This window comes from Simochromis diagramma, unplaced genomic scaffold, assembly GCF_900408965.1.
Source record: "Simochromis diagramma unplaced genomic scaffold, fSimDia1.1 OVJJ01000205.1, whole genome shotgun sequence".
Classification (NCBI taxonomy): domain Eukaryota; kingdom Metazoa; phylum Chordata; class Actinopteri; order Cichliformes; family Cichlidae; genus Simochromis; species Simochromis diagramma.
Genome location: NW_024386782.1, coordinates 14,012,813 through 14,040,257, shown reverse-complemented (window position 1 = coordinate 14,040,257; position 27,445 = coordinate 14,012,813). Strand labels below are relative to the sequence as shown.

The following is a 27,445-nucleotide window of genomic DNA, read 5'->3' as shown; positions in this document are numbered from 1 at the left end:
ATGAACACACATCCCGTAGTTGTGTGAGGCAGAGGGGCGGGGAGGGGGAGTCAGAGCTCACAACCATTAACGACCACCGACAACCGGGAACCCTCCTCCGGTAAGCATCACAGTGTCTAGTGACACACACACACACGCACACACACAGCCGGGGAAGATGGTCGCGGTGCAGACGTCCCCTAATTCGTCCCCATCGGCGGAGTGGATCTGCTGCCTGGATAAAAGGTGGGTGAAAGCACTACATGACCCAGTGCCACGCCGCGCATCCCCACGCAGCAACGATTGTGTCGTCTCTGCCCTCTTTCATTCATCCGCGTCAACGTGATTAATCGGAACCGGTGATCGCTGCGTGTGCAGTGTGTGACTGTGCAATAATAACGTGATACGCCTCATTTTGTTTTAGTATATTATCGCTGTTATTAAATAGACACCACTTGTCGCCCAGTTGTACAGACTGCAGTGCATAACAATACACACCGATTTTTTTTTTTTTAAATTCCTGTTTTTGTATCTCCGGTCAAAAAGGCGTTGGTGGCTTCGAGGTTCACTGTGGTGTCTCTGCACTGCATGGCTGATGACGAGACGCACATGGTTTATCTCTGCCTGCTTGAATCAAATAGCCATACATTTTTAAAATACAACTGTGGCGTGATTTGAATAAAATACTAGAGGCCAGCCAGCGCAGGCAGTGTATTTTTTTCTCCTCCTCCCGTTTATCTCACAGTGCTGCATGAGGCTACGTTAGTCTGGGCTGACTGAACAGATTAGAATAACCGAACATCCAATTCACAGTTTGTCTATCAACAGCTCAACAATCCAAAAGCTGCAGCGATTAGAAAATCGTTTAGTCCACACTGTGCCTGCCCAATTAACAGTAAAGCTCCCTTACTGTGCTAAAAAAGCTCAGGGAGAGGGCTCGAATAAATAAACACGATGAAGAGCAGCACTACAGTAATTACTCTAGATCATAGGCAGTGACATATATGACATGCACAGCACAGCTCACACACACACACCCACCCACACACCTATCTGACACATCCTCACATTACCAATGGCAACCTGAAGCAACCATCTTGTCTCCTAATCCTCACCTGGAATAAAACTGAGTGGATAAATGCAACTATTAGTCACTGATAAGGGTATTGACAACATGGCATTATACTTTTTAACCAGTTTAACTATTAATTAGTCCTTGGGTTATTTTGGCGAGTAATTGATCGGAATATAAATTGTCAGAAATTAGTGAGAAAGGCCTTGTAGCTTTCCAGAAGCCCAGTTGGCATCTTCAGATTTACAGTGTAAAAATCAATGAGTTGTTACCATAAAAGACACATTACCACCAATAGTCAACTCGAGATGCTGGTGCCTTTAAAATCTCTGAACATTCTTGCTTAAATATATTTTACAATCTGTAATAATTTAGAAATTGTTTAAGTTCCAGATTGCTTCAGTTTTAGTTGCACATATTTTGAACAATTTGCTCAAAGTAGCTTATGCTTTTGCAAAAATTCAAAGGGTGGTGTGATCTTTGCTGTGGTCTGGTGAGCAAATGGGGAATGTGATTGGTTGCAGACTTACAGCCACTCCCTATTTAAGAGGGCTTCTCTTTGGCATAAGCCATTAGCTTGGTGGTCTAGCACAGAAACACTGCAAATAAATTTGGTTTCCCAAGTTTAACGATTGTGTTCTGTTTGCAGCTTTGATTGAGTGTGTCCTTCTCCTGCTCACATATCTCATAAAATAAACGTGCAAAATGTTGTTGCTTTTTTCTGTTTAAGTCAGTGCTGAAAACATCTACCGAAATTAAGGCTAGAATAATTATGTTGGAAACTTAAAGTCACCAGTATGCAGTATTAGCTGGATGTTCATAAAGACTCTGCAGGATCTTACTGTAGAGCACTCAGTGCTTTTAAGCTATCCACCTCTTATTCAATCAATATCCAGGAGTGTGTGTGTGTGTGTGTGTGTGTGTATGCGTGTTTGGGAGCTTTCATCTATGCTAACTGTTGATGTGAGCAAGTGAGGAGTGAGAGGCAGAGAGGGGAGGAAGGTGAAAGAAAGACAGAGGTTAAGATACGACTGTCTGTAATATATCTGTCCGAAGACATTTATTGCCAGTGGCTGTGAAGTATGTGGGATAAGATCTTATTTTCTTTGTTTTCTGTTGACCCAGGAGTTAAATAGATGGTACACTCAACGTACACACAGCACCAAGCCAGATCCAAGTTTATATTTAATGCCTTTTTTATTGCAGGAAAATATTTTTGTCTAGCACTAGGGTGACATATCAAAGTAGTAAGTCTTAGCAAAAGCAATTCCTCATAGGTGAAAAGTATAAGTGTGCGTATTATGTAGGTTAATTTGCAAATCTTGCAAAACTTGATGAGTCATTTCTAACTCTAATTGGTCATTTGAATGCAAAGTGAGCAGGGTTTATGCTGCTCAGTGATTTAACACCATCTCTGGTTGTTAGTGGTGATGCAGATGAGTGTCAGAAGAGGTTCTTGCATACAATCACATAATCTGTGTTGCAGTAATGTATTAATCCACCAGGCGAATAAATCTGTTTGTTTTGAATCTGTGTGGCACTTTGACAGGCTGCCACAAATCAACCTCTGATTTATTTGTCTGTGAACAGTGAATTTTTCCAGATGGTTGTTTCAAGAAACAATCTGCATGACCTTCTGCTGTCTCTTGGTTTTTGTCTTCAGTGTGTCACGCTGGTCGATTTGTTAATCCTTTGTTTGTGTGTGTGCGTATTCGCACACGCCATAATTTTTGCTTGAAAGCTGAGATCTCTGCTGACACGAATAGTGGGGGAGGGAGAGGGGAAGGCTGACAAAAGGAAGAGGTCGAGGAAGAGAGGAGACATGAAGGGACAGTGATAGAAGGTGAACAACTCTCAGGTCATATTCTTCTCTCACCAGCGGGGGAGGCAGATTCCTCCCGACAGGAAGCGAGTGAGCAAGCACAGGTTAGTGGACAAAAGGGAAAGGGCGAAGACTTAACCAGGGGACGATAACTGACACAGCCCAACAGTTTTACTATAGACGCATATGTGAAGGGTGGTGTTTGTATTACCCATTCAACCCTGCAGAGTTCACCTCCCTGTCTCTCCCTGTCTGTCGTAGTGTGTGGGAGCCCACCTGTCTCAACCATTAACCCAGCCTACTCTGGGATATGACACCCTGTTGAAGCACCAAGGGCCAATGCACGAGCTTTAGGTGGATGAGTCAGAGACCAAAAAAAAAGATAGAAAGAATGTGAGAGGGAAAAAAAGACCCACCTTTAAAAGCTCTGAGCTCGTGGCTGATATGGGAATAGAAGATGGGCTGTGCAACGCGGCCTTTGATCTGTTTTTATTGTGGCAAACCCTTCCAGGTACACGGTACAGGTACATTTCATTGCTTCGTGACACACGTGCTCGGCGTTTATTACCATACGTACCTACATGTGAGTAAAGTGGGAGTCACTCTTGCCTTTGAGCTTGCGGAGCAGACGTAAAGGGATAAATAGGGCGTTTGGTATGTGTAAGTGGTGGCACTAAATGCACCAGGAATCTGTGCTTCTAGTGAAAAGGAGAAAAATGGGTTGCATTTGTCCCTTTCAGTCTTGGCTATCATGTTCTAAAAACTGGCAAGTCTTGAAAGAGGAAGAAGAGAAAAGTAGATGGAGATTAGAGAAAGGTTTAGAAGAAGCAGACAGAAAGGAGCGAGGGCTGGGAGTGAGGGAAGAGGAAGGAGATGAAGCAGAAGAGGGGACTGAGAGGCTCTCATCTGTGAAGGAAGAGCCCACAGTGCATTAGCTATTCTGTATGAACACACACATATATGCACACACAGACACTTACACACACACGTGCAAAGATGAGTCACTATCAGGAAAGAAGGGGAAAATAAGTGAATGAATGGTGCTAAGTGCAGTGTGTTACTCTGAGACATTTTGGCTTGGTATTTTTGCACCACCACTGTCTCAGAACAGACTGTTTAAGCTCGCAGATCAAACTTCTGTGTGTGTGCGCGCGTGCAGTCTCTTGTGTGTGCTTGCTTAGATGTCCAACAATGACTTAGTTGTGTGTGTGTGTGCTCAGATTTAAGCGCATTAGAAAAAGCAGCAGTACAAATGAGATCTTACATCAACAGCCTGTGGGGGGCCTGAGCTGAGAGAAACTGTGCCTGCAGCTCTTCACTGTTATCACTAAGACACCAGGCAGAACAATGACAGCGTGCTCTCGCACAAATATTCATAGATAATATTATAACAATAGAGCAGCCTTCTTACTTAAAGGGCAATATCGCTGCTTTCTCACAGTTTAGTCCATTGACTGATAATTGCAACTGTCTAACATGACTGCTAGTGAAAGCATACTGCAGGATTTTGATTGATTTGCTATAGTTCAGGCTGAAATAGACCTGAATAAGATAGATAATCCATCACGCTGAACAAGTTACATCATGCCAATTGTTTCTTGCATAACCCCTTATACACCTTTTTAATGCCTCGTGTGGGTTTAATGGTGGCTCTTCCTCTGCGCAGGCCTGCGGAGCGCTCGGGAGAGGACGTGGATATTATTCTGACCCGACTAAGAGAGGTCAAAGCCTTCCAGAGGTTCCCACCTCCGCTCCTACTGCAGATCTGTGCCTGTGCCTTTTATGAATGCCTGGAGAAAGGCATCACGTGTACGTACACGCACGCTCACAAACCCACAATACTGACAGGAATGTAAAATGATGTCTTTGATGCTGTCGAGTTTAGTCAGGCTCTAAAGGATTGGAGGAAATCATCATACAGTATATAATATACCTTTTTGTCTCCTAAGGAGAGAGCGCAGTAAGACTTACGATGCACTGGAATGCAAAAATGTGCCTAACCTTCTTCAATGCCTGTTTTTAACTAATTTGTGCAATACTAATATTAATATTATTAATTGTTCCTTGTATTTGCTTTTACTTTTGCTTATGTTGCCTCATCCTCTGTGATTTAGTTCAACTGTGTATCATTTTCCCTAGCTCTCTCCACTTCCCTGATACCACTATATAAGTATAAGTATACTATAAGTATACGATATACTTACAGGAGTAAGTATATACAGTGGTATCCTCCCAATACTCTGTTCCTCTTGCCCTACTGTTTCCTGGATCCAGTCTGTTTTACATGTTTTCCTTTTGGACTTCATGCTTTGTCTTTTTGATTTTTCTGCAAGCAGTGGATTTTAAATCAATCAGCCAATATGTGATTGAAGCACAGCTTTAATTCAATGGGTTTAACAAAAATATTGTGTCAGCTGTTTAGGAATTACAGACGTTTTTTATTCACAGTCCCCCGTTTTCAGAGGCTCAAAATTAATTGGACAGTCCACCGAAAAGCAGTTTCATGGCCAAGTAGGGCCTGTTCATGTAATTTCATGACAAATTAAACAGACATAATATCTGGATTTGATTAAAAGTCTTGAATTTGCATTTTATAGCTTTTCACATTCATTTTAAATATGAAGCCCAAAGAGATGTCAGTGCCAGTGAGGGAGGCCATCATTAGCTTTATTTTGTTTTGCTTTGTCTGTCAGAGTGATAGAAAAAACTTTAGGGGTAGCCAAAGTATTAATGTGGTGTATTCTTAAAAAGGAGGACTGCAACGACCAGCTCAGGATACCGAGAGGCCTAAAAGACAACAGAGGGCAATTAAAATGGATTATGATAGAAGTATTTCTATGGTTAAAGCTTCTGTTATACTTCCTGCGTCCATGAGTCTGAGAGAGTCCAAGTGATTTAAGCAAATTTCATCATCAGAAGATGAGCGCAAGGGTCCGTGTATGCATCCTGCCTGTTTTTTGTGACTGGGTCTCCAGCTGCCTGTGTCTGTATTCACAATGGATTATAATCAAGGCTTATGAAAAACAACTTCTAGCCAAGTCAAGGACACTCCTGAGGAATAGGTGTATCATCTAAAAAATGTTAGGGCATGGGTACATAAGGCTGACAGTGGAACTGGGTCACTATAGTGTTTATTGATGGTGTGAGACTGCTGATAGATGATAGAAGCAGCAGGATGACCTGTGAAGTGTACATGGCTGTACTCTCTGCTCAGATTTAGAAAAATGCTGCAAAACTGACCCGACAGTGTTTCACAGTGCAAATAGATAATGAAACAAAGCATACTGCAGAAGCAACCCAAGAGTTTCTCAAGGCAAAGAAACGGGATATTCTTCACTGGCCAGGTTAGTCACATGATCTCAACACAACAGCGCATGCTTTACAGTTGCTGGAGACTTTTAAGTCATAGAGAGAGCCACAAACAAGCAGCAACAGAAGGTGGTTGCAGCAAAGACCTAAGCAGAGCATTGAAGGGAGGAAATACAGCATTTGGTGACATCCATGGATTGTAGACTTCACACAGTCACCGACTGCAAAGGATTTTCATCCAAGTGTTAAAAACAATCCTTGGGTTTAAAATCCTGTTAGTTTGTCCAATTAATTCTATATAAGTCTATGAAATTGGGGGATTATAAATAAAAATGTCTTTTTACCGTTAATGCAAATTAAAGCTGAGAGTCTGCACTTCAGTCATACCACGACTGATTGATTTAAGATTGACTGCAGTGACGTAGAGAAGCAAAACTGCAAAAATTGTGTCTTTGTCCAACAAATTGTGGACTTATATCCAATATACTACTTATAGTAGATCACAAAATCAAGACAATATTTAACGTAGCTACTTTAACACCAGCGTTTTGTCAGCATTTTGCTTACTTGAACTCAAGTCAATTTATTTTCAGTTAAAGATAAAAATATTTAAAACGCTTTCCTTTATAGGTGCATTTATAACCTTTTCAAACACATTTCAGTTTATTGCAAATATATTTATCATCAATTTATCATTGTATCAAAACCTTTTTGGCTGATGTCTCTTTCAGCAGTGATTGTGGTTTATCATCAGATGGCAGGGCATGTTTTTATGAGTGCTTTTGTCTTAGTGACGTTTTTCATCAGCTCTCAGTGTGGTTTAATGTATTTTACTGCACGCAGTGTTTCGACAGGGAGACATTGGCACCAGCTGGTATGCAGTCCTTTCTGGCTCCCTGGATGTCAAAGTGTCAGAAACCGCTAACCACCAGGTGAGAGTCACATTGAGAAACATACATGAATAATGACTTGGATGCTTTTGGATTGGTAATGTTACTTTCATGGTTGATATTTCCTAGTGCTCTCATATATTTTCTATCAAACAAGATCCTTTTTAAGGGGCTTCTACTCTGTCCTGTATGTTTGAGAGCTGAATTTGTTTGACTCTTTAGCCTCCATTTGTGCCTCCCTTCCTAAATATACCAGAGCGAAACTGCCACTGAGAAATTTGGCTTCCTCCTTACTTTAAACCCTCGCTGTGAGAGCGTGGAAATAGAGTTATACTATACATGTAGTGGGGAAGAATGACACGTGGGAGGAGAAGGAGAGAGGATTTGCTTCGAAAGAAAGACGGCGATAAGAAGCTCCTCTATTGTGAGACGTCCTTTTCATGTATGTAGCCCTAAAGTGAAATTGGTGGCCTACTTTCTGTGGCTATATTTGAAATGTCAGTTTGGACAGCTGAAAAGGTTTCCATAGCAAGCAGTGTATTTGTTTGAACCACTAAGCAGTGAATATGCGTCCATTGCTTCCCTCTAGCCTGCCCAATTATATACAGCACCAAGAGACGTTTGTCTTACAGTAAACAGCAGTTGCTCATATTTGGATTTATTTGCATTCATTTGCACATATTAATCTGTCTGCTTTCCATGTCTGTCCGAGTTCATTAAAATAACCTAATACACATTGCTTGTAGCTACTGCTGTATAATTTCACTGCTTTGTAGCGGCATTCACTATGCTGCTACAAAGCATGTTTGCTCAATAACAAATGCTCGTCTGTTATAGAAACACAGTAACTAAAAGTTGTCATGTCTGTGTGCAGGATGCAGTCACAATCTGCACGCTGGGGATTGGGACAGCCTTTGGGGAGTCGATCCTGGACAACACGCCGCGCCACGCTACCATTGTCAGCAGAGAGACCAGCGAGCTGCTCCGGATCGAACAGAGGGAGTTTAAGACTCTCTGGGAGGTGTGACATGAGATGAAACTTCATGATTCTGCATGAACTCCATTGTGCAAAGAGCTTTGCTTTTGAGACTTTTATTGTAATTGTGCTTTTAACCACAAGAGGGCTGTCCACCATTACGGTGCCTTTTTGCACATCTATTGCACACTTCGGGTAACTTGACAGTGATTTATTTAAAGTGAGAACAGTGAGAAAAATTTAAACACGATTAGTTAAATGATTCCTTTTTTATTTCTTTTAATTGGATTCACATTTCCTACTTGGAAAAATAAAGGTATTCTCAGATTTCCTTTAGCCTATAAGTTAATAACAAAATATTTTAATTCTGAGAATTATTAAAACGATGATTTTAAGGACATTTTAAATGTTGTTAAGCTGCTGTAGAGAGGTCAATCTGTTTGAATTGGTACAATTTTTTAATGTATATGCATAATAGTTTTGGTTTCTTAAACTAAAAAACTATAAAACTATGTAAAACTAACTATAAAGTCCCAAAAATGCCATTACATTTTCTGTTTAGGCAGTTTACACAGATTCCTGCAATAACAAGGCCACAAACAAAAGGACGTACTGTAATTCAGTGATCTCTATCTGCATGTCTGAAATACAGTTTTCTGCCTCGGATGAACTGTCACATTTCTCCAGTGAGGCAGCCATCAAAACAAAAAGCCCAAGGACAATTCTTTTAAGAAACCAGAAGATGCTTACGAAGTTTTCAGAGTATGTTTTCCCTTAAAAAGTGATTTACGCAGCTTGCGTGGAGTTTGCATGCTCTCCTTGTGTACTGCATGGATTCTCTCCTGACATGCTGGCTTCCTACCACAGCACATTACATGCACAGGAAGTCAAGGGATGTGAATGTGAGTGTGGTTGTCTGTCTTTGTGTCTTGGTCCAGGGTGTTTCTCCTTCTTTTGCAAAGTGACAGCTAGGATAGGCTGTAGCCATAATACCATATACTGTATATTCAGTAACTAAATAATGAGTGGTAATGTAATAATATATACAATCTTATTTTACACTCTCATCTAAGCTGAGTATTCATAAAGATATTTAAACATGAAAAGATCATACACAAGAAGCTATACACTAGGCAAGGGAAATAATATTGATATTACTGTGCAAAAGTCTTGAGCCACCCCTTATTTATTTATTTATGTAAGGAGCCAGATTATTTTCCAGTTGTTAAATTGAGACTTTCTGAAGTTCTTTGAACGTTTTTTCTTTGGTTATTGGCTGCTTTTTTTTTTTTTTTAAATTCACTCTCAGTCCAGTCCTTTTACTATTTCCATGTTTTTTTCTTTGTTTGTTAAGAATAAGAATCAAGTTATGAAGTATTAAAAAAGCAGCGAACTCAATGAATGAATCAGTGTTGTGTCAAAATACAACTTAGCAAAGAATCTATTTTAAATGCTATGTTTGGGCAAATAGCAAAAATTAGCATTAGCATTTTTGCACCAATGAGGTATTAGCTGAAATCTTGGTAGATCTTAGCCTGGTGGGAAATTTGTCCTTAAGAAATTTTGAGGAAACTGGACAAGTGGAGGACTAAAGAAGGAGTGGAAGGCTTAAACTATAGATATGTTATATTATAGGAAAGTCATGTCCTTAAGAACAAATATGTCAAAAACTTGGCGCAGGACCAGAGAGATGCTTCAGACCCTTCAGCTGAGTTATCTGCAGCTTCATCAGAAATGATCTAAGAGAAGGAGAAGGTAAGTCAAGAAGTTATTCTTCAGGAAGGGAAACAGGAAAATTAAGCTGAAGTATGCCAACTTACAGAAGAACATGGTGGAGGCTCTGGCATTGTTTTGGGGCTGCATTTCAGCCAGTGGTGTTGGGATCTTGTCAGCACTGATGGAATTATTAAAACTGAAAAGAATCATCAGATTTCAATGCAACAGCAATAGCAAGTAATAGATTTGGTAATACCAGATATTGACTTTCGATCTCATTATAGTACTGCGCAAAAGTTTTAGGCATGTGTGGGAAAAAAAGCTGTAAACAAAGAATGCTTTCAGAAATATGAATGCTTGTTTATTGGCCCCAAATGTATTCTGCAGCAGAACGACGACCCCAAACAGACAGCCAAAGTCATTATCAAGTATCTTCAGTGTAAAGATGAACAAAAAGTACTGAAAGTGATGGTTTGTTGTTTGATGTGTGTGTGCGTGTGGCATTTTATTGTGTGACCCTCCTGCATCAGCTTTGTGTGCTTCATAAATAAAATAAAAATATGATTTGATAACAAATGATGTAAAAGCTCACAGTCAGTTGCAAAAAGTTACTATATCGCACCATCTACTAGTACGAACACTCACACAGCCTTGCCCCGAGAGATTTGGCTTTGTAGTAGATGCCTCTCCGTGGGCCTCCTTGTTGGAGTTACAGGCTCCATTCACTGTTTCTCTCTCAGAGAGGAAGTCGTGGCAGAGCTGGGCAGCACTTCACTGTAACCTCACAATGAAAGGCTGTGTGGTCTGAGCTGCTGTTTGGTCTGACAGGTGGTTATTTTGTATTGCAGAATCCAGAATCTTTCCGACCCACACTATGGTTCTCATCTCCATACAGTGATTGTGAGAAAACAGTCGTTTTTTTTTTGATGGTTCTTATTTTGAATGAAATTGCAGGTAATTGACAGTTTGGTTATAAAAAATAACTATTTTCTGTCTGGTGTTTTTTGGCTTTTAAATCAGATTTTAGGACCCCTCTCGCAAACAATTTCATCGATCACATTGTTTTGATTTATCTGGTCTAAAAAAAATAAAAAAGACTTTTCCCCGTGTGACCGTGGATGAATTGAAATTCAATTTACTCAAATGTGATTCCTCCATTTTGTGCTACAGGAACACATGAGACCTAGATTAGACAATAATTGGTTATTAAAGCGACGTGTGCCATCGTATTATTCAGCTCGTAGAGTGTGTGTGCGTGTGTTTTTGACTAAGTGCACTCTGTCTCCCTCTCGACTTTCTATTTTAAGGACAGTGGACAGAAAACAGAAAACATGGCCTGAGGTTGTTGTCTTTTGTTTGTTTTGTTTTTTTCCTAATCTTATCTCCAAAATATGGCTCTCTGTGTTTTATGTGTGTGCCCGTGTGCAAGGACTAATTTGTGTGCGTGTGCTTGTGGTGGAGACTAAAAAGCTACAGGATGTGTTTGATGAAAGGATGAAAGAAAAAAAGCGCTGCTCCATAATTCTAGTAAAATCGAGATCAAAAAAGTGTTTGAATGGGAAATAGCCTACAGACATGTTTTTATATGTAACAATTACTGCTAATAATTAGTTTGTCTGGACTGTGGTTACTTCATTTCTCTTTTCTGATTTATTCCTGTGCCCCTTTTCACCTGCTCTACATTTCTAATGCCAGCTTCCCCTCTCTTCTATTGGCCACGTTTCTTTTGTTAGCCTCCTTCCTTTCCTCCTCCTCTTCAACACTACTTCTGCCTTTCCCTTTTCTGACTACTAACCCCTTTTCCTACACTAGAGTAGCTTAGTAATACAGAGACTCGAATCACCCTGGTAACCTGTGAGAGAAAGTGGCTTGGTTCCTGGCGTGATCGCAGTGAGAGAGGGTGAGTGAGACGGAGGCAGACAGTGGGGCGACTGTGTGAGTGGAAGGGAGGAAGAGAGAGGGGAGAAAAAAAGGAAGAGAGCAGCTTGTTTTGAGCAGGATGCTATCCGGTGGCGTGTGTGTGAGTTGTAAAGGAGCAGAGGGCAGCTCTCTGGGGTTTCAGTCCCTTCAGTCTTAAGCAGCTGAGTGTGTTAACTCAGGTGAGTCGGACTCCTTGACTTTAACTGTGTCTAGTATGTAGTGTGCATAATCTTTGCTTGTATGTTTTTTTTTTTCTGTTGTTGTCTTTTTACAGAATGAAACTCTCTGGAATCACCTTTGTGCATTTTTTAGTATTGACATGAAGTGTTCTAGCTTCACTAGCTTCTGGATCGAGTGTGTGCAAGAAAAACACGGATAGGGGAGCGTTTGTGTCTTTAGGTCAAACAGATGCACTCTCTGTTTCTCTTCCAGTGTGTGTGTGTATTCCTGGCAGTTGTCAGAAAGCATGGGTTGCTTGATAATGACCTTGCAGAAGAGCAGTGGCACATTCAGACACAAAAGCTCTGGCTCTGTGTGTTTCATAGTCTTTGCTACAGAAATGTACAACTGTAAGAACAGCATCTGCACACATCAAAGCAGTCTAACCCTTGTTTACATGCTGTGTGTGTGTGTGTGTGTGTGTGTGTGTGTGTGTGTGTGTGTGTGTGTGTGTGTGTGTGTGTGTGTGTGTGTGTGCGTGTGTGTGTGTATTATATAATGTTGTTCTGCATGTAAATGATCTTGGTTGTACAAAGGGCTTTGTTTTGAGGGGCGCTTTTGTGTTCAAGCAACATTGTGCGCTTTAGCGAGAGAGAGATGGAACAGGAATGGGTTTTGATGTTTAAAAGATGTTGGTGCTTTATAGATGATACCCTGCTAGAGGTGTTTCCAAGACTGATGTGGCCTCTGATGTGTGTTGCTTTTTAGAAGTATCGTCAGAGCCTGGCTGCACTGTTGGCCCCTCCTTATGGAGCCATGGAGAGTGGATCCAACAATGACAGTGAGTAGATGCACAAGTGGAGACACGGGAATAGAAAAAGACACTCTGGGTGTTGCTTAAATGTTTATTCAATGAACGTTTTTATGGGTACAAACATATTGCAAGTAATAAATTGGAAATGTGCAGCAGATGCACAAAAAAAGATGGAGACTTCTGTATGATGACTAAAAACAGGAAGCAGGTCTTTTCCTTCCCAGCCTGTTAAAAGGATGGATGAGTCTATATTGTGTATATGTAAATATAAAATTGTTATGTTTCTTTTTTTCTAGTTGATATACAGTGCTTTTTTGCTTTTGGGAAGCAGAGCATCCTGTTGTGCTTTAGCATTAATGTGTTTTTCTCCTCAGGACTCACAGACAAAGACAACATGAATTCAGACTCTGCAAACAAAGCTCACAACAAGGTAAATGTTTCCTCTGGATTACATTTTCAACCTAAATGAAGTTCTTAGATTAGTTTACTGTAACTAAAAAATGAGAAACAGACCCGGCCTTAAGTTACAGAAAGCATGACTTAACAAAACTCTAGACCATCATAACCTGACTAAAAAACCCACTTTTGTCACTGCTTGTCAAAATATCTCTAAGCAGAAGTTTCTAGACAAATTTAGAACAGCTGAGCAGTAGTTGTGTATTTTTTAATGTTTGAAGCAATGCTATTAATGCATTTTGAACTTAAATATTTTTCAGGTTAAAACCTTTATACATTTAAATGTGCAGTTAAGACTCTTGTTTTTCCATTTTCCCAGTTTTCGAGCCACTGTTTGCAACTTGAAGGGTAGATACATAAAAACCTGATAGTGATCATAATTAAAATTAAAAAGATGCAGTTAATTCAAATACATAAGTAAAATAAGTAAAAAATAAGTAATCATTACATCAGCTCAATGTTTTGTTTTTGTTAACATCCGAAACTGAAAGTAACTTGAATATTTCTTGGAAACGTGTGGTAAACCGGGCCACGGGGGTCATAGAATTGAGCTGTTTTTAACGCTGCATACTTTCATGTTTGTGAATGAACCAGAGTGCCAGAATGAATTTTGGAAGTGCGTGTATTTTCTGAGAAGAGACCGATGATGACTCACAGCTGTGATGCTCTGTAGTTATGCTAATGTTAGATAATGCATGCACACAGAAGAAAGATCCCATCTGCCCAATTAAAATGCCTTCCTTTGTTGTTTTCAGAAGCAGATGTGTACGTGTATGTGTGTGTGTACACACATCTGTCATTTCCCCTGCTGTGTATGCAGGTGCGGCCTATAAAGGATGTGTCTGCTTGTATGTGCTGTGTGTTTTGATACAGTTTTACTGTTTGAGTGATCCATAGTATACATGAGCAGCATTCAGAATCTGCCCATGTACACATTCACATATCGCTGTAAGAAAAAAATTGTGAATTATTTGGAATTTTTTGCATTGATTAAACATAAAACCTGAGCTGATCTTTGTCTAAATCATGATTATAGACACGCAATATAAGCAAACTGATGTCAGGCATTTTTTGCACACACAACAAGGCTACTGAATTCTAAGTGCTACTTGTTCTGTGCTTCTCAAAATCACATTCTCAATTAATGAGATTTTAACTGTGAAGCATGGCGGAGGGAGCATCATGTTAGGGCCTAATTTGCTAGCTGAACGCTTGGTCGGCTTGCTGGCATTGAGGGGAACAAGAAGGAATTAAAAATGTTATTACTAAAAGTTTTACACGAGAATGTGAGGGCGGTAGGCCATGACATGACACTACAATGTGCAGTCAACCATTTTTAAATTTATTTTATTTAATAGAAAAAAGAACATTGTACTCATAAATGTATTTGATCAGTGTGTGATTATGTCCAAAAAACAGATGCATTGTCATAAAATTAGAATTAAATCATTAAAAATACATAAAGGTGGGCAATGGTTTGTGGAAGCCGCCATGTTGCCCAGCTGTCCTGAATACAGTGGCCAGGATGGACATCGCCATCCTGAATAATTGCATTTAATACACATATACATATACATATGTAGCACAACAAAGGTAGAGGAAAAGAGAAGTCGTAGGCGTTGTGTCATAGAGTTGTGTATGATTATGTATTTAAATAGGGAGGGATAAGAAACCAGAAGTCAGTTAACAGAAATCTGTGGACATCTATTGGTGATATTTTAAACACTCTAACTTTAAGGTTGAGTACTGCATCAATACAATGTACCAAAATACAAAGATAAGTCAACATCAGAGTGCTTTAACAAGAGGAGAATTTATCTGTTGGAATACTCGTGTTCTGATCTTAAGCAAACTGAGATTTTGTGGCTGTTTAACCAAAATGTCCCATAAATATCGATGAGCAAGAGCAGTTTTATGGGTGCGAGGCTCCAAAATGACTCTTCATCACCGTGCAGAAGCTACAGGAAACATCAGATGGTTATTGTTGCTGCTAAACAAGTTACTAAATTCATTTCATTTCCTGGCGTGCACTGTGATTGACTACTCAGTGTATCCAATAAAGAAACAACTGTGGATTCTTACTTGAGTCAGATTGCGATCGGATCACAATCCTGGATAAATAATGGTTCCCAAACTTCTTCTTGCCAACACACACCACTTAAAGCTTGACCAACAAAATTAACAATCAAATGATGGATTCTATCACAGCCTATTTTACAAAAAAATCTCAATCTAGTCAGTCAGAGATTTAGATGGACTAGATGAAGTCACCTAAGCCGATGTCCCTGTGTTCTGCAGATCCCCTCAGAGAAGCTGCAGAGAGCTGGAAAGGTTCTCCGCAACGCCATCCTGTCCAGAGCCCCTCACATGATTCGAGACAGGAAGTATCACCTGAAGACATACAGGTATGTGGGTCTGCAGTTCTGTTTGTATTTCTGAAAAATTATGTGCTTGCAAGTGCTTGGGGAAGCTTTCTGTGGATGTGGTGTTGATTTACAGAAAATTACATTAAGTATTTTTAAATCTCCCCACAGTAAATATACAGTAAACAGTGTGTTTACATGTGTATTGCAGACAGTGCTGTGTAGGCACAGAGCTGGTGGACTGGCTGGTGCTGCAGAGCGCCTGTGTGCTCACTCGCTCCCATGCTGTCGGGATGTGGCAGGCACTACTAGAAGAAGGGGTGCTAAATCATGGTAATACTTAAGTCTGATGTTTCTCATCATGCATATCTTTGGGTTCATTTCTTTCCATGAGTCATCTTAACATACTAAGTCAATTCCCAAACCTCAAAGCAGCTGAAAAGCTGGGAGACGTTATTCACACTCCACGCGTAACTTATCATTTAGAGCGTAAATTAGAATAAAGTGTTATTGAAACTTTGAATTGCAAATTAGTTTTAGACCAGAGCCAGTGTGTCTCCATTTGGCTCTGCGCTGGAATGTGAGTTTTGAATCTAAACATCAATCATCAGGGAGGCTTTCTCTTTGAATGCTAGAGTAAGAATTAATGAGTTTCCAAGCATGAATATAACATATAAATTGAATCCAATCTCAAAGTCCTTCACTTCAAAGAACATGGCTGAAATGTTCTGAGATGAGAAAACAGTTCATCTGCATGCACGCTCGTTTATACTGATGCTTTGACTGTGTGTGCTTCTCTGCTCTCCAGTGGACCAGGAGCTCGGTTTCTATGACAAATACCTCTTCTATCGTTTTCTTGACGATGAGGAGGAGGACACACCGTTACCTAGTGAGGAGGAGAAGAGGGAAAGTGAGGAAGAGCTGCCGGAGACCATCCTCTTTCTTGCCCAGATTGGCCCCGATGCACTGCTGCGCATGATCCTCAGGAAATCGTCAGTATTATCATTTACTCTTGAAATACAGATTCAAAATACATTAAAAGCAACAATATCTGGTTGCTTTTTATCCAATAATTAACATTCCTCTCCGATACCAGAGTGTTGAAGTGTTCGCTAATTGAACCCAGTCATATCCAGTCATACCAACATTCTTCATATAAAGTACTAAGCAAGTGAAAGAATAGGCAGAGATCATCTGTCATAAGTAACTTTATTGATGTGCATGCATGAAGTGTTTATGGTGACTGCACTGTGACTCGCTCCTTTGTGTCTGCAGGCCTGGTCAGAGAACAGGCGATGACCTAGAGATCATCTATGACGAGCTGCTTCACATCAAGGCCTTAGCTCACCTCTCCAACACTGTGAGTTAGCTGGTGTGCCACTCTTTTACATACAGTGTACAAGATGCCAAGAACATTGTTAATACATCAGAACCCCACATCACGATCTTTTTATGGTTAAAAATGGAAGAAGAAGAAGCTGTTATACTATTTATCTCGACAGTGTGGTGCTCAGTCTGTCCTGTGCTCGCAGGCGTTTTCCATGCGCAGAATTAATTAAATGTGTACTGGCTCCAGAAGTACTTTTGTTGTTCTTTTTTTTCGTTTATGCAATCACATTACTGCCACGTGGAAATGTATATTATACCATTAATAGGTCTGTAATAACTACAGAGATTATGAAGGTGTATTTTTATTTGGCGACAGTAATTTACCTACTTTCAGGTCACTTTTTATAACCTTTAAAAACCTTGATCTGGGCATCTTCTTGTTTAGTTTCCATTTTTGTCTGCAGGGCAGCAAAATCCAAGAGTTTTGAAGCAGTTTGTTTTGGTTTGCAGGTGAAGAGGGAACTGGCGAGTGTGGTGATCTTTGAGTCACATGCAAAAGCTGGAACTGTGTGTGAGTCTTCTTCTGTCACAGAATACATTTTTCCTTCTGTAAAAAGGTCTTTCAGCCTGTCAGACAGTGCTGGTCCCCTGTGAGGACGAGTTGAGGCAACTGAACTGAACCATCCATTTTAAAAAGGGGATCTAAGATCACTCCAGACAAAGTATTTATAGAACAGCGCAAGAAAAGTTGCATAGATTAGTTTTTAAATTTCCATTAGTGCTATTGATTGCAGTGCAGTCTTAATGTGTATCTATCTTTTAGCAGCTGGAGCATGCTTATAGAAGCAGCCATCAGTGGATTACTCAGTAACACTTTATAATTCGGCCTGTGACTAATTGTCCTGTAATTAAATGGAATTTCGATGCATTTTATTTGAAATCACAATATAATTAAATTTACTTACAGATACTTAAATGTAGGTTTACTAAGGAGGTGAGAAATAAATATACTGTAATTACATTTAAGTAATGTATAAGTAACTTTATGTAGTGCATGAGTAGTTGTTCTTAAAATTGTGTTAATATTACTTACAGTAATTTACAGCTATCTTGCTGTTTTGTTCTGCGGTGTTAATAAGGTACTACTCGACAGTTTGCATATATAGAGAACACAGAGATTTTTTTCTTTTCTTTTTACTGTGAATAAAGAGTCAGTGATAATGTGGTGCTTGCAGCCAATTTTAAACTGAAACTAAATATAACCTACTCCTGACCAGGTTATGTGTTCAGCAGATGTTACAACGGTGATCTAACCACATAAAAAGAGAGCTACCTTCATGATAGCTAACCCATTAGCATCACCCTGTGCTACACCCATGTAGAGAAAATTATATATTCTAAAAGGGACGTCTAGATTTAACAATTGTGTTTGTGACTTGAGTTCTGACTCTAAGAGGGGAAACATGCCTCACAATTTGAAAAACTTCAGGTGTACAGAATGTGTGTGCTAGGACTAATATGTGTTTGTTTTCATTACCTTTCAGTGTTTAACCAAGGAGAAGAAGGCACATCATGGTACATCATCCTGAAGGGCTCCGTTAATGTGGTTATCTATGGAAAGGTGTGTGGGTGCGCTTGAAAGGCTTCCATCCATCTACCTGCTTATGTTCTTTAGTTTGATACTTTAGCGTTGTTCTAGTTTTCTGCTTCATTTGATGATATTCAGTCTGAATGTAATGGAGCAAAATATGTAGCTCATCAGATCTGCAAAGAGCCGAGCCGTTTTGTGCTCCCTGTAGGTCTGGGGAAACACCAGCAGTGAGTTTGGCAAACTGTGCATAGCTCATCGTGACTCATCACTGTGATTAACTGGCTTAGGGGATTGTACTCATACACCACACAACCAGTGTACAGGCAAATACGCTGCACGTGGATTGATCACGCATGTACAGAATTGCAAAGATGATTCAGAAAGTTACTCGTCCTTCCTGATATTTTTCTTCAGATCTTAAGCTTGTAAGCTGAACATGTGTCTGAGCAAGTTGTGTGTTCATCTGTGTGTGTCAGGGTGTGGTGTGTACACTTCACGAGGGTGATGACTTTGGAAAGTTGGCCCTGGTTACAGATTCACCTCGGGCTGCATCCATCGTCCTGAGAGAGGACAACTGTCACTTCCTGCGTGTGGATAAGGAAGACTTCAACAGGATACTCAGGGTAGGCAGACAGTTATCCCTGATCTGATCGAAGATCAGTGAAGAAAAAATGGTGGAAACATTTAGTTATTAAAGCCAGCATCTGCTTTCCTCCTTCCCAATGACTATGAATAAAGAACTGATGCAAGGCAGTGGTACACATGTGTATTTATTTCACATAGCAACCCTTGGTTGAAAAATGTGCCTGTATTATCAGGATCTGAAAATAGGGGAGGGAAAATATGCATCATCCTCTGAAGCTGTGTAAAGCAATAATGTCTCATAATGCTTTAATCGCTCATGACGCCGCCGCCCCTGTGATGTTTGTCTCCCTCCTCTGACAGATGAATGGTACTGCACTCATTTTGAACTATTCTATTCCGCAGGATGTGGAAGCTAACACGGTGCGTTTGAAAGAGCACGATCACCCTGTGCTGGTGTTAGAAAAGAGTCCTCGAGCCTCCACACTGGGAAACATAAAGTATGTGTTTGGGTGTATACACACTGTACCTAAAAGTACTTTAAAACTGTGTTTGCAGTATATGTGTATTTCTCTCTATTTTATTAAAAATGTTTGGGTTTTTATGTGATCCTTGGTGACCTTGGCAGGTACACTGTGATATCAGGAACTCCAGAGAAGATTCTTGAGCACTTCTTGGAGACGATGAGGATGGACATACATCACAGTGACCCAGGTAGCAGAGCTGAATCATCAGATTAATTTGGGATCGTATGCTGTCAGGATAGTAAATTGCAGGATACTCATAAACTATAGCATAAATTATGAATTATTGAAGAGTGTCTTTTATTAAAAAATGTTACTAATGTGAACTTTAAAACAAGAAATTGATAATTCAGTATTTTCTTTACTGTAAAACACGATATTAAATAGGATATTCTGCTGTGGTTTGAAAAGGTTTGCTGCAGAAAAACAGCATTAAAACAAATTTCAGGGGTTTACATGAGTCTGGGTTAGACTCTGGATTAGTACTATCTACTGACAGGATGAATGCATTAAAGATTAAATATCTGCTCGTTTCTTGCTACTGACTCTGCTTCTTCTCGTGTGTCAGACCCAGCAGTGGATGATTTTGTCCTCATGCACTGTGTCTTCATGCCCAACAGCCAGCTGTGCCCTCTGCTCCTGTCACAATATCCTTTTTGTCTTTAAATTCTTTATTTCCTTCCTGCTGTATCTAAACTGTGCGTTTCAAAAAAATAAAAACAAACAGGTCTCATGTCGGGTGCATAACCCTGGTTTTCTTCATGGTTTGCTGCGTAATGTAACAACACTTCCGGTGCCATTTTTAGATTGTGAAACATCAGTTTCTGCTTGTGGAAGTGCTGAAGCAGCAGTTGAGCAGCTGTTCCCTTCACACCTTAGTAACAAGTTGTAATCCCAGTTGCACAGGTATTTCTTCCCTAAGCTGTTGTAATGTAAGTTTAGCACTGTGCAGTTAACGCAATACATCCCATGCTTTATTCTTTTTTTTTAACATAATGAATGATCTCAAAACTCACTTTATTTTAACTAAAGCTGCTTGAAAGGTACATTTTTAATTGAGGATAAATGGAGACATAGATGTAGGTATGCATATACCTGTGTTTATTTACTTTAATGGTTCAACGCTTTTCTATTTACCTTTAACCTTGTGCGCACGTACCATGTGACATCGCCGCCTGGCTCTGAACAGGAGAGGTTGGAGTATGCACTCAACAGTAAAAGGAGAGCCCTGATTATGACCCTGCGCTGGGCAAACGCACATACCTACCTGCTACAAGAGGAACCTGCTGCGATCTTTTTCCTGGAGGTGAGCACATTGAGCCTTTCAAATGTAGAAAATCACACAGATCCTCTGCATAGTCTGAGTGGTTCTTCCTCTCTGTCTCCGTAGGAGTTGTATGGAAGTCTATCCAATGACTCCCGTATGCTGAGAGCTTTGAAAGATTTGGTACCTGACCTGGAGAAAGTCGTCAAATTGCAGTATGTTTCTGTGGGCTGAACATTTATTGTCATTGCTTTATGCACACGACAAATTCATTGTATCACTTTAAATTTTTTTCTTTAGCTCCGAAGAGGCCAAAGCAACAAAAAAGGTACATCTGTTATATAACTTTCGATAAAATTTTACAGTCCACTTCACATGTCGGCTTCATCCGTAGTTATCTGGATGCTGTCATATAATTTATTCAACAGAAGACCCTAATACGACAGTTCAGCAACGGAGAGGAAAGGCTGCAGAAGAAACAGCCAATTAGAAATCAAGATGACAGTAAGTTCTGTGCATTTGTGTGATTTATGTATTTTTCTTCTTACTCATATTGAACCTGAAGGAAAAAGACATTTTGATGGCAGTTTGCCAAGTTGCCTTGGAATGTGCTATTTAAAGTGGATTTTCCCATTTTCATAAGACAGATTAGATAAGAATATTCCCTTACCCTGCCTGTCATCCTGTCACTTGTGTTTGCACAAAAGGTGTGACAAAATCTTACGGATAGGTTGGCAGCATAGATCCACAACACGATTATTTTCCGGTCATTCATGTGTGTGACAGCTGGCTGAGGCAGAGAAAGACCCCAGTCATCACTCTAACAGAGATCCAAGGGCTAACTTTAAAAAAATATAAACTTTTGATTTGATTGAAATGAGCCGGCTTTCATATTTGAATAATTCAGTCTGTGACTACAAAAAGGCAAAACCTTCAGTGAGCTTTGTGAGCTTCCTGCTTCTTCATCTTGGAAGCAGCTCTTTGTCATCACAGATCAGGAGCTGTCACATACCATATCACTGTATTAATTTCACGTGTGCGTGTGCAGTCCTATTGAAGGTGTACTGCAGCGATCACACCTACACTACAATCAGGATTCCCGTGGCGGCGACGGGACGAGAAGTGATCAGTGCCGTGACGGACAAGCTCGGCACCACCGATGAGCTCCTGCTGGTCCACCTCAGCTCTGCGGGTGGTAAGAAAACAGGTCATCTTAAACGTGGAGAGGCATTAACTTGCAGCATCATCTACTCGTAGATTATCACTTTTGTATACCTTTTTAAGAATTTGCACGTGATGGCGTCTTATGTGGCTGTGAAAGCGAATCTGTCCCGATTTTTGTTACAGAAAAACAAATCTTGAAGCCAAATGATGTATCGGTGTTTTCTACTTTGAGCATCAATGGGAGATTATTTGCCTGTCCTCGAGAGCAGCTCAACAGTCTAGTAAGAGAGTAATGTTATGAACTATGCTGTTATTAAACTGCATTACCACCTTGAATTAAATCTTTTTGCAAATATATATAGAGGATACGAGAAATGCACTTAGTACTTAGTAAAAAGTGGCCTCGAAGCAAGAAGATATTAGTTTTATATGCTGAGGGAAAACAATGAAACTGTGTTGGTTTTTGTTTTTGTGCGCTTCAAGACTCCTCTTCCAGACCAGGAAGGGCCCACTGCAGGATCCATGTCAACTTTTGAGCTGATGAGCTCCAAGGACTTGGCTTATCAAATGACGATGTTTGACTGGGAGCTCTTCAGCTGTGTTCATGAGGTATCCTGCTCACCTTGGCCACATTAAGTGTTGCAAAGACTTTTGTTTTAGAGTCAGAGTCAATTCATTTTCAGCAGTTTTGCTTTTTCACAGACTGTTGTTAAACCGGCAGGATCTCTCACCTCTCAACCTGCTCTTCTTCTTGTTTCCCCTGTCTTCTTCCACAGCATGAGCTGCTCTACCACACGTTTGGCTGCCAAAGTTTTAAACGAACTACGGCTAATCTAGACTTGTTCCTGAGGAGGTTCAACCAGGTCCAGCTGTGGGTCGTCACTGAAGTCTGCCTCTGCGGACAGCTCAGCAAGAGAGTCCAGCTCCTCAAGAAGTTCATCAAGATAGCGGCACAGTGAGTAGGATGTGACTGTTAATGGGACGCACATCACTAAGTGAAATATTTCTAGCTAACAGTAGAGGAAGCTGAGCTGGATGTTGTTGGTTTTCACTTTGGTTTCTGCTTGTGTGTGTCTGTCTGCAGCTGTCGAGAATTTAAGAACCTCAATTCATTCTTTGCCATCATCATGGGGATGAGCAACCCTGCTGTGAGCAGAATGAGCCAGACGTGGGAGGTAAACTTTATTGAAAAACTGAATAATCCGCGAACAGTTATGCTGTGAACCAGATCTGCATGTTGCTGTTGCTTAAATCCTCGATTCACTGAGATGCCATCTGCTTTTCCTGACAGAAACTTCCCACCAAGTTTAAGAAGTTCTATGCTGAGTTTGAGAACATGATGGTGAGTTTCATTTTCAAGTCTATTGAAATTCATTGTGCATAAACTTTTAGCTGTATTCAACCTTCTTCTGGAAATATTTTTTTTCTTTGTAAATGTCTCTGGTTTTCAGTGATGAGTATTACAAACAAAATTAGGTTCAAACCTGTTGTCTTGGTGACAGATGCACAAAATAATGGAGGGAAAATCAATTGCTTGGCTGTTCACTCACCAGCCATTTCATTAGGTACACCTTACTAATACCAGGTTGGACAACCTTTTGCCTTCAGAAAGGCTTTCATTCTTTTTGCCACAGATTCAACAAGATGCTGAAAACATTCCTCAGAGATTTGGGTCCATGTTGATATGACAGCAACACACAGAAGATTTGTACGCTTCACATCCATGATGTGAATCTCCCCTTCCACCACATCCCAAAGGTGCTCCATTGCACTGAGATCTGGGGAATCTGGAAATCATTTTTCCAGTTTCATCATTTGACCTTTCTGATGTGATTTGGTATCCCTGCTGGAAGCAGTCGTCCCTTTAAGTGGTCATAAAAGGATATACATTGTCAGAAACAGTATTCATGTATGCTGTGACATTTAAATGATGCTCAGTTGGTGTTACGGAGCCCAAAGTAAATATCTTGCACACCTTACATCACCACCAACAGCCCGAACCGCTGATATAAAGTAGGAAGGATTCATGATTTTATGTTTTTATGCTGAATTCTGACTAGCATCCTAGAAGTCCTAGAAGGAAGTTTGTGCAGTTTGTGAAATACTCAGATGAGCCTGTATGGCACCATCAACTATACTACTATATCACTTAAATAACCCCTCTTCCTCATTCTGATTCTTGGTTTCAATTTCAGCAAGTTGTCTCGACCATGTTATCATGCCTAAATGCATGAAGTTGCTGCCATGTGATTGACCAATCAGATATTTGCTTCAATGGGCAGTTAAAAGGCATACCTAATAAGTGGCTGGTGGCATAACAGTATGTGTTTTAAAGAAAAAAAACTTGATCTATAAATGTATCTAACACCAGAAACTTGTTTGGCAATAGGACCCATCAAGGAACCACCGGTCCTATCGACTTACTGTTACCAAACTGGAACCACCGATTATCCCCTTTGTGCCACTTCTTCTAAAAGGTATGACTCAGTACAGGGCTTTAGGAAGTACTTGAAGATGGACAATTTGGGTTGTGCTTCATTTTAACCTATTTCTTTACAGATATGACATTTACACATGAGGGCAACAAGACATTCATTGACAACATGGTCAATTTTGAGAAAATGGTGAGTTCCTTTTCACAGAAAGAAGAGAGAGCATGTTTTATGCATGCAGTTTTCTCAGTGCCTTGTTGTTCTTCATTCATGTTTGCACAGTATCTAAAGCCGTTTTCTGTTTGTTCCATCAGCGTATTATAGCAAACACAATTCGACAAGTGAGACACTGTAGAAGCCAGCCATTCAGTAAGTCTGCTTATTATTCATGAGCACACTTTTATCCTCTAATCTGTTGGCCTTGCAGACAGACTGTAAACAATCTTTCCCGTCAAATTCTTTTTGTCTGCTTTATGTCTGCCTAATGTTAGATCCTGACATTTGCCAGCCGAACAAGAATCAAGCGGAGGTCCGGGGTTACGTTAGGAAGCTCTGCGTGATTGACAACCAGAGGGCGCTGACGCAGCTCTCCTACCGGCTGGAGCCTCGGCGGACATGAGCTCCAGATCCTCCACCACGACGCCTTCTCTGTGATGTTAGCATAAAAAAACGATATAAAATAAATCAACACAAAGGTAGCAAATCACAGCATTCAGTGACTTTAGTGTTATTATGGACTATTAAGGACTGTGCCGTGAAAAGCCTCTTCTCCCTGAACAAACAGAAGCCGTTCAGCTGCTCTCTTGTCGCCGTGTCTCAGTCAACAGGCTGAGGGTTCATATCGTACTAATTGTTACTGTTTGGGACCTGTTAGATAGAACTGTAATGTATAGAACTTGAATCAATATCCTGCATGACTGAAATTCGTAGACCTTGTGTTCTATACAGTGGATTTCTATCAGAGTGTCCTGTAATGTCGTGCTACCCCAAATGAGCCCTAGTTTACAATAAAGTACTGTACCTGCCTGTAGAGCAAATTGTTCTATCCTGATGATCCCACTCATAGACGCAAAACAGGAAACCCCACAAATTGTAGTGATCGAGACTCTTTGTTTACCCTGGTCAATATTAAATCTCAAAGAGCATACTTACTTTATAATCTAAATAAGTCTATAAGGACCTTTGAAAATCTGTAGGATTTGATGTCCTTTAGGTAAATATCAGTGTCCATTAATTAGTTAGACACTTTAAACCTACTTAACAGAGTATTAGTCGGATTAAATCCTTAATGGTATTACCGGCAGTGTTCAAATGGGTCACTGTAGTATTTATTGTGAGTTTTATTTGGAATTAGGGTGCAGCCAAGCGTATAAACCATCCCGGATATGTTCTGCTGTCAGTTGCAATGTCTTAGATTTGGACCGACTGCAGCTACAGAGTCTAACTTACACTTTGAGGGGAAAATCTTGTCATCTCTACCAGTTGTGTTCAATCCATGTAATTTTATTTTTGTATATGTGCGTGTAGATTTTGAGTGCGTTCTTTACAAGTGTCATTAATTTTGCTTTGATCTCAGGAGCTTTTGCTGTGCTGGTGTGTGTTGAGAACTGCAGCGAGGCTGCCTTTTCCCAAAGCAGCCTCTAACTGTACTCTGTGTAGTCTGCCTTGTAAATAAAAATAGCTAATTTAACAGTTCTAACGGTTTGGTAACCTTCTTGAGACTGTGATATTTCAGTGCGTGTGGTGGAGCTGAAGGGATGACGTTGGAAAATCTGTTGTGCAAAGAATATCCAGGAAAAATCACAAATATTTCAGCCGCCACTGGAGAAGCCCGCCGCCGAGCTTTTTGACTTCAGTTGACGTCTGAAGGCAGGTACGGCAACACATGAGGCCTGAAAAACTAAAATGTGACAAAGACTGGCATTTGCTTACATGTGACCTCTGTGAAAGACAGGAACAGGGAGGCACTAGAGTGGGAACTGCTCAGTGTTGTCTGGAGCTGATCCTAGGAATACTACAAATGAGATAAACTGTAGTGTAAAGAGTGGAGATTTCATCCACTTCCTAGGAATGATAGAGGAGAGGAATAAGTGAAGAGGTCAAAACACTTGCAACACTTGTAGGATAGAGGACAATGTTATTGCCGGCCAGTGCATTTTGATTTGTACCACTGAGCTTTTCTCTACACTAAAACTGCAAACTGAGTTGCCAGACAGGAGGGTACTCTGACACCGGGATGTTGCAGGACTTTGTCTTTTTGAATGTCATTGCTGTAAATTCTGTTGAGGCCTGTGTACAGTGGGTTATAGCTTTAAACATTTCCCCTTTAATGGGTCATTTCTGAATATTAGAAACAGAAAACAAGCAGCGCTGAGCACAGTATTGAATGAGCAGTGACAGGGATTCTTATGGATCTTACGGAGGCCTATCTCCCCTCACCACACTCCCTGCTGGTGGTCGATGCCCTCAGACATTGGTGTGTTGGTGGTTCTTGTCGTCTGGGGCTGGGCGCTCATGTATGTACCGGCTCACTCCTGGTGGCCGATTGGCGGGGCCTGGCGCCTGTGGCCCGGCTGGGCCCCTTCCGGGGGGGTGGGGTGCCCTCAGGCCTCTGGGCCTGAAGCTTGGTCCTCTCTGGCACAGCTGGCTGCCGGCAGAGCCCGCGGGCACGCCACTGCAACCCCCTCTGGCCTCTGCTCCGTAGCTGCGGGGTGACCTCTCGTTTGGGGCTCTACTCAGCTCTTCCCAGGAGGGTGGCACGGTTCCCCCCCTTTTGGTGGTCCTCCTCGGGTCCTCGTACTCTGGGGCCTCTGGATGTCTGGGGCCTGGATCTCCTCCATACCTGCTTCATACCCTGGGGGACGGGGCTATGGCTCCCCACACTCCCTAGCAAATCGTTACATGGAGAAACCTTTGGAATGCAAGCATGCTGATCCACACAGGTGTGCACACAGGTGTACACACGGGTGTTCACAGACGCGGACTACACCTTTCTTGGCTGCTGCCTCAAAGCACATTGTGCGCTGTCTATCTTGCGTGCTGCACAATATCGTTTATTATTTAGTATCTACTGATATCTACTG

The 27,445-nt window shown here is 40.8% G+C and overlaps 1 protein-coding gene across 2 annotated transcripts; it reads left to right on the top strand.

Annotated features, from left to right (window-relative positions):
• The first annotated feature begins 43 nt into the window (after window positions 1-43).
• On the top strand, window positions 44-26,057 carry LOC120727633 (rap guanine nucleotide exchange factor 4-like). Of its 2 annotated transcripts, XM_040022022.1 has the most exons (30): window positions 44-225; window positions 4,540-4,682; window positions 7,026-7,114; window positions 7,947-8,093; window positions 12,612-12,684; window positions 13,032-13,087; window positions 15,412-15,518; window positions 15,688-15,809; window positions 16,285-16,468; window positions 16,752-16,836; window positions 17,316-17,376; window positions 18,350-18,426; window positions 18,873-19,019; window positions 19,384-19,478; window positions 19,607-19,692; window positions 20,071-20,149; window positions 20,658-20,808; window positions 20,893-20,981; window positions 21,067-21,094; window positions 21,195-21,270; window positions 21,815-21,961; window positions 22,114-22,211; window positions 22,414-22,539; window positions 22,707-22,885; window positions 23,015-23,105; window positions 23,222-23,272; window positions 24,320-24,407; window positions 24,490-24,554; window positions 24,677-24,731; window positions 24,854-26,057. In XM_040022022.1, the coding sequence occupies exons 1-30, from the start codon at window positions 158-160 to the stop codon at window positions 24,979-24,981; spliced, it is 2,991 nt and encodes a 996-aa protein (XP_039877956.1). In that variant the 5' UTR covers window positions 44-157; the 3' UTR covers window positions 24,982-26,057. The 2 variants fall into 2 exon arrangements, with proteins under 2 accessions (XP_039877956.1, XP_039877957.1); XM_040022023.1 differs by lacking the exons at window positions 44-225; window positions 4,540-4,682; window positions 7,026-7,114; window positions 7,947-8,093 and adding an exon at window positions 9,383-11,863.
• The last annotated feature ends 1,388 nt before the right edge of the window (window positions 26,058-27,445 follow it).

What these genes read in the sequence shown, in the direction of transcription:
- LOC120727633 (XM_040022022.1), top strand. Translation starts at nt 158, where the DNA reads ATGGTCGCGGTGCAGACGTCCCCTAATTCGTCCCCATCGGCGGAGTGG. An exon ending in AGTTTAAGACTCTCTGGGAG is followed by an intron (nt 8,094 to 12,611) that starts GTGTGACATGAG and finishes GTTGCTTTTTAG; the next exon opens with AAGTATCGTCAGAGCCTGGC. An exon ending in TGCAAAAGCTGGAACTGTGT is followed by an intron (nt 17,377 to 18,349) that starts GTGAGTCTTCTT and finishes ATTACCTTTCAG; the next exon opens with TGTTTAACCAAGGAGAAGAA.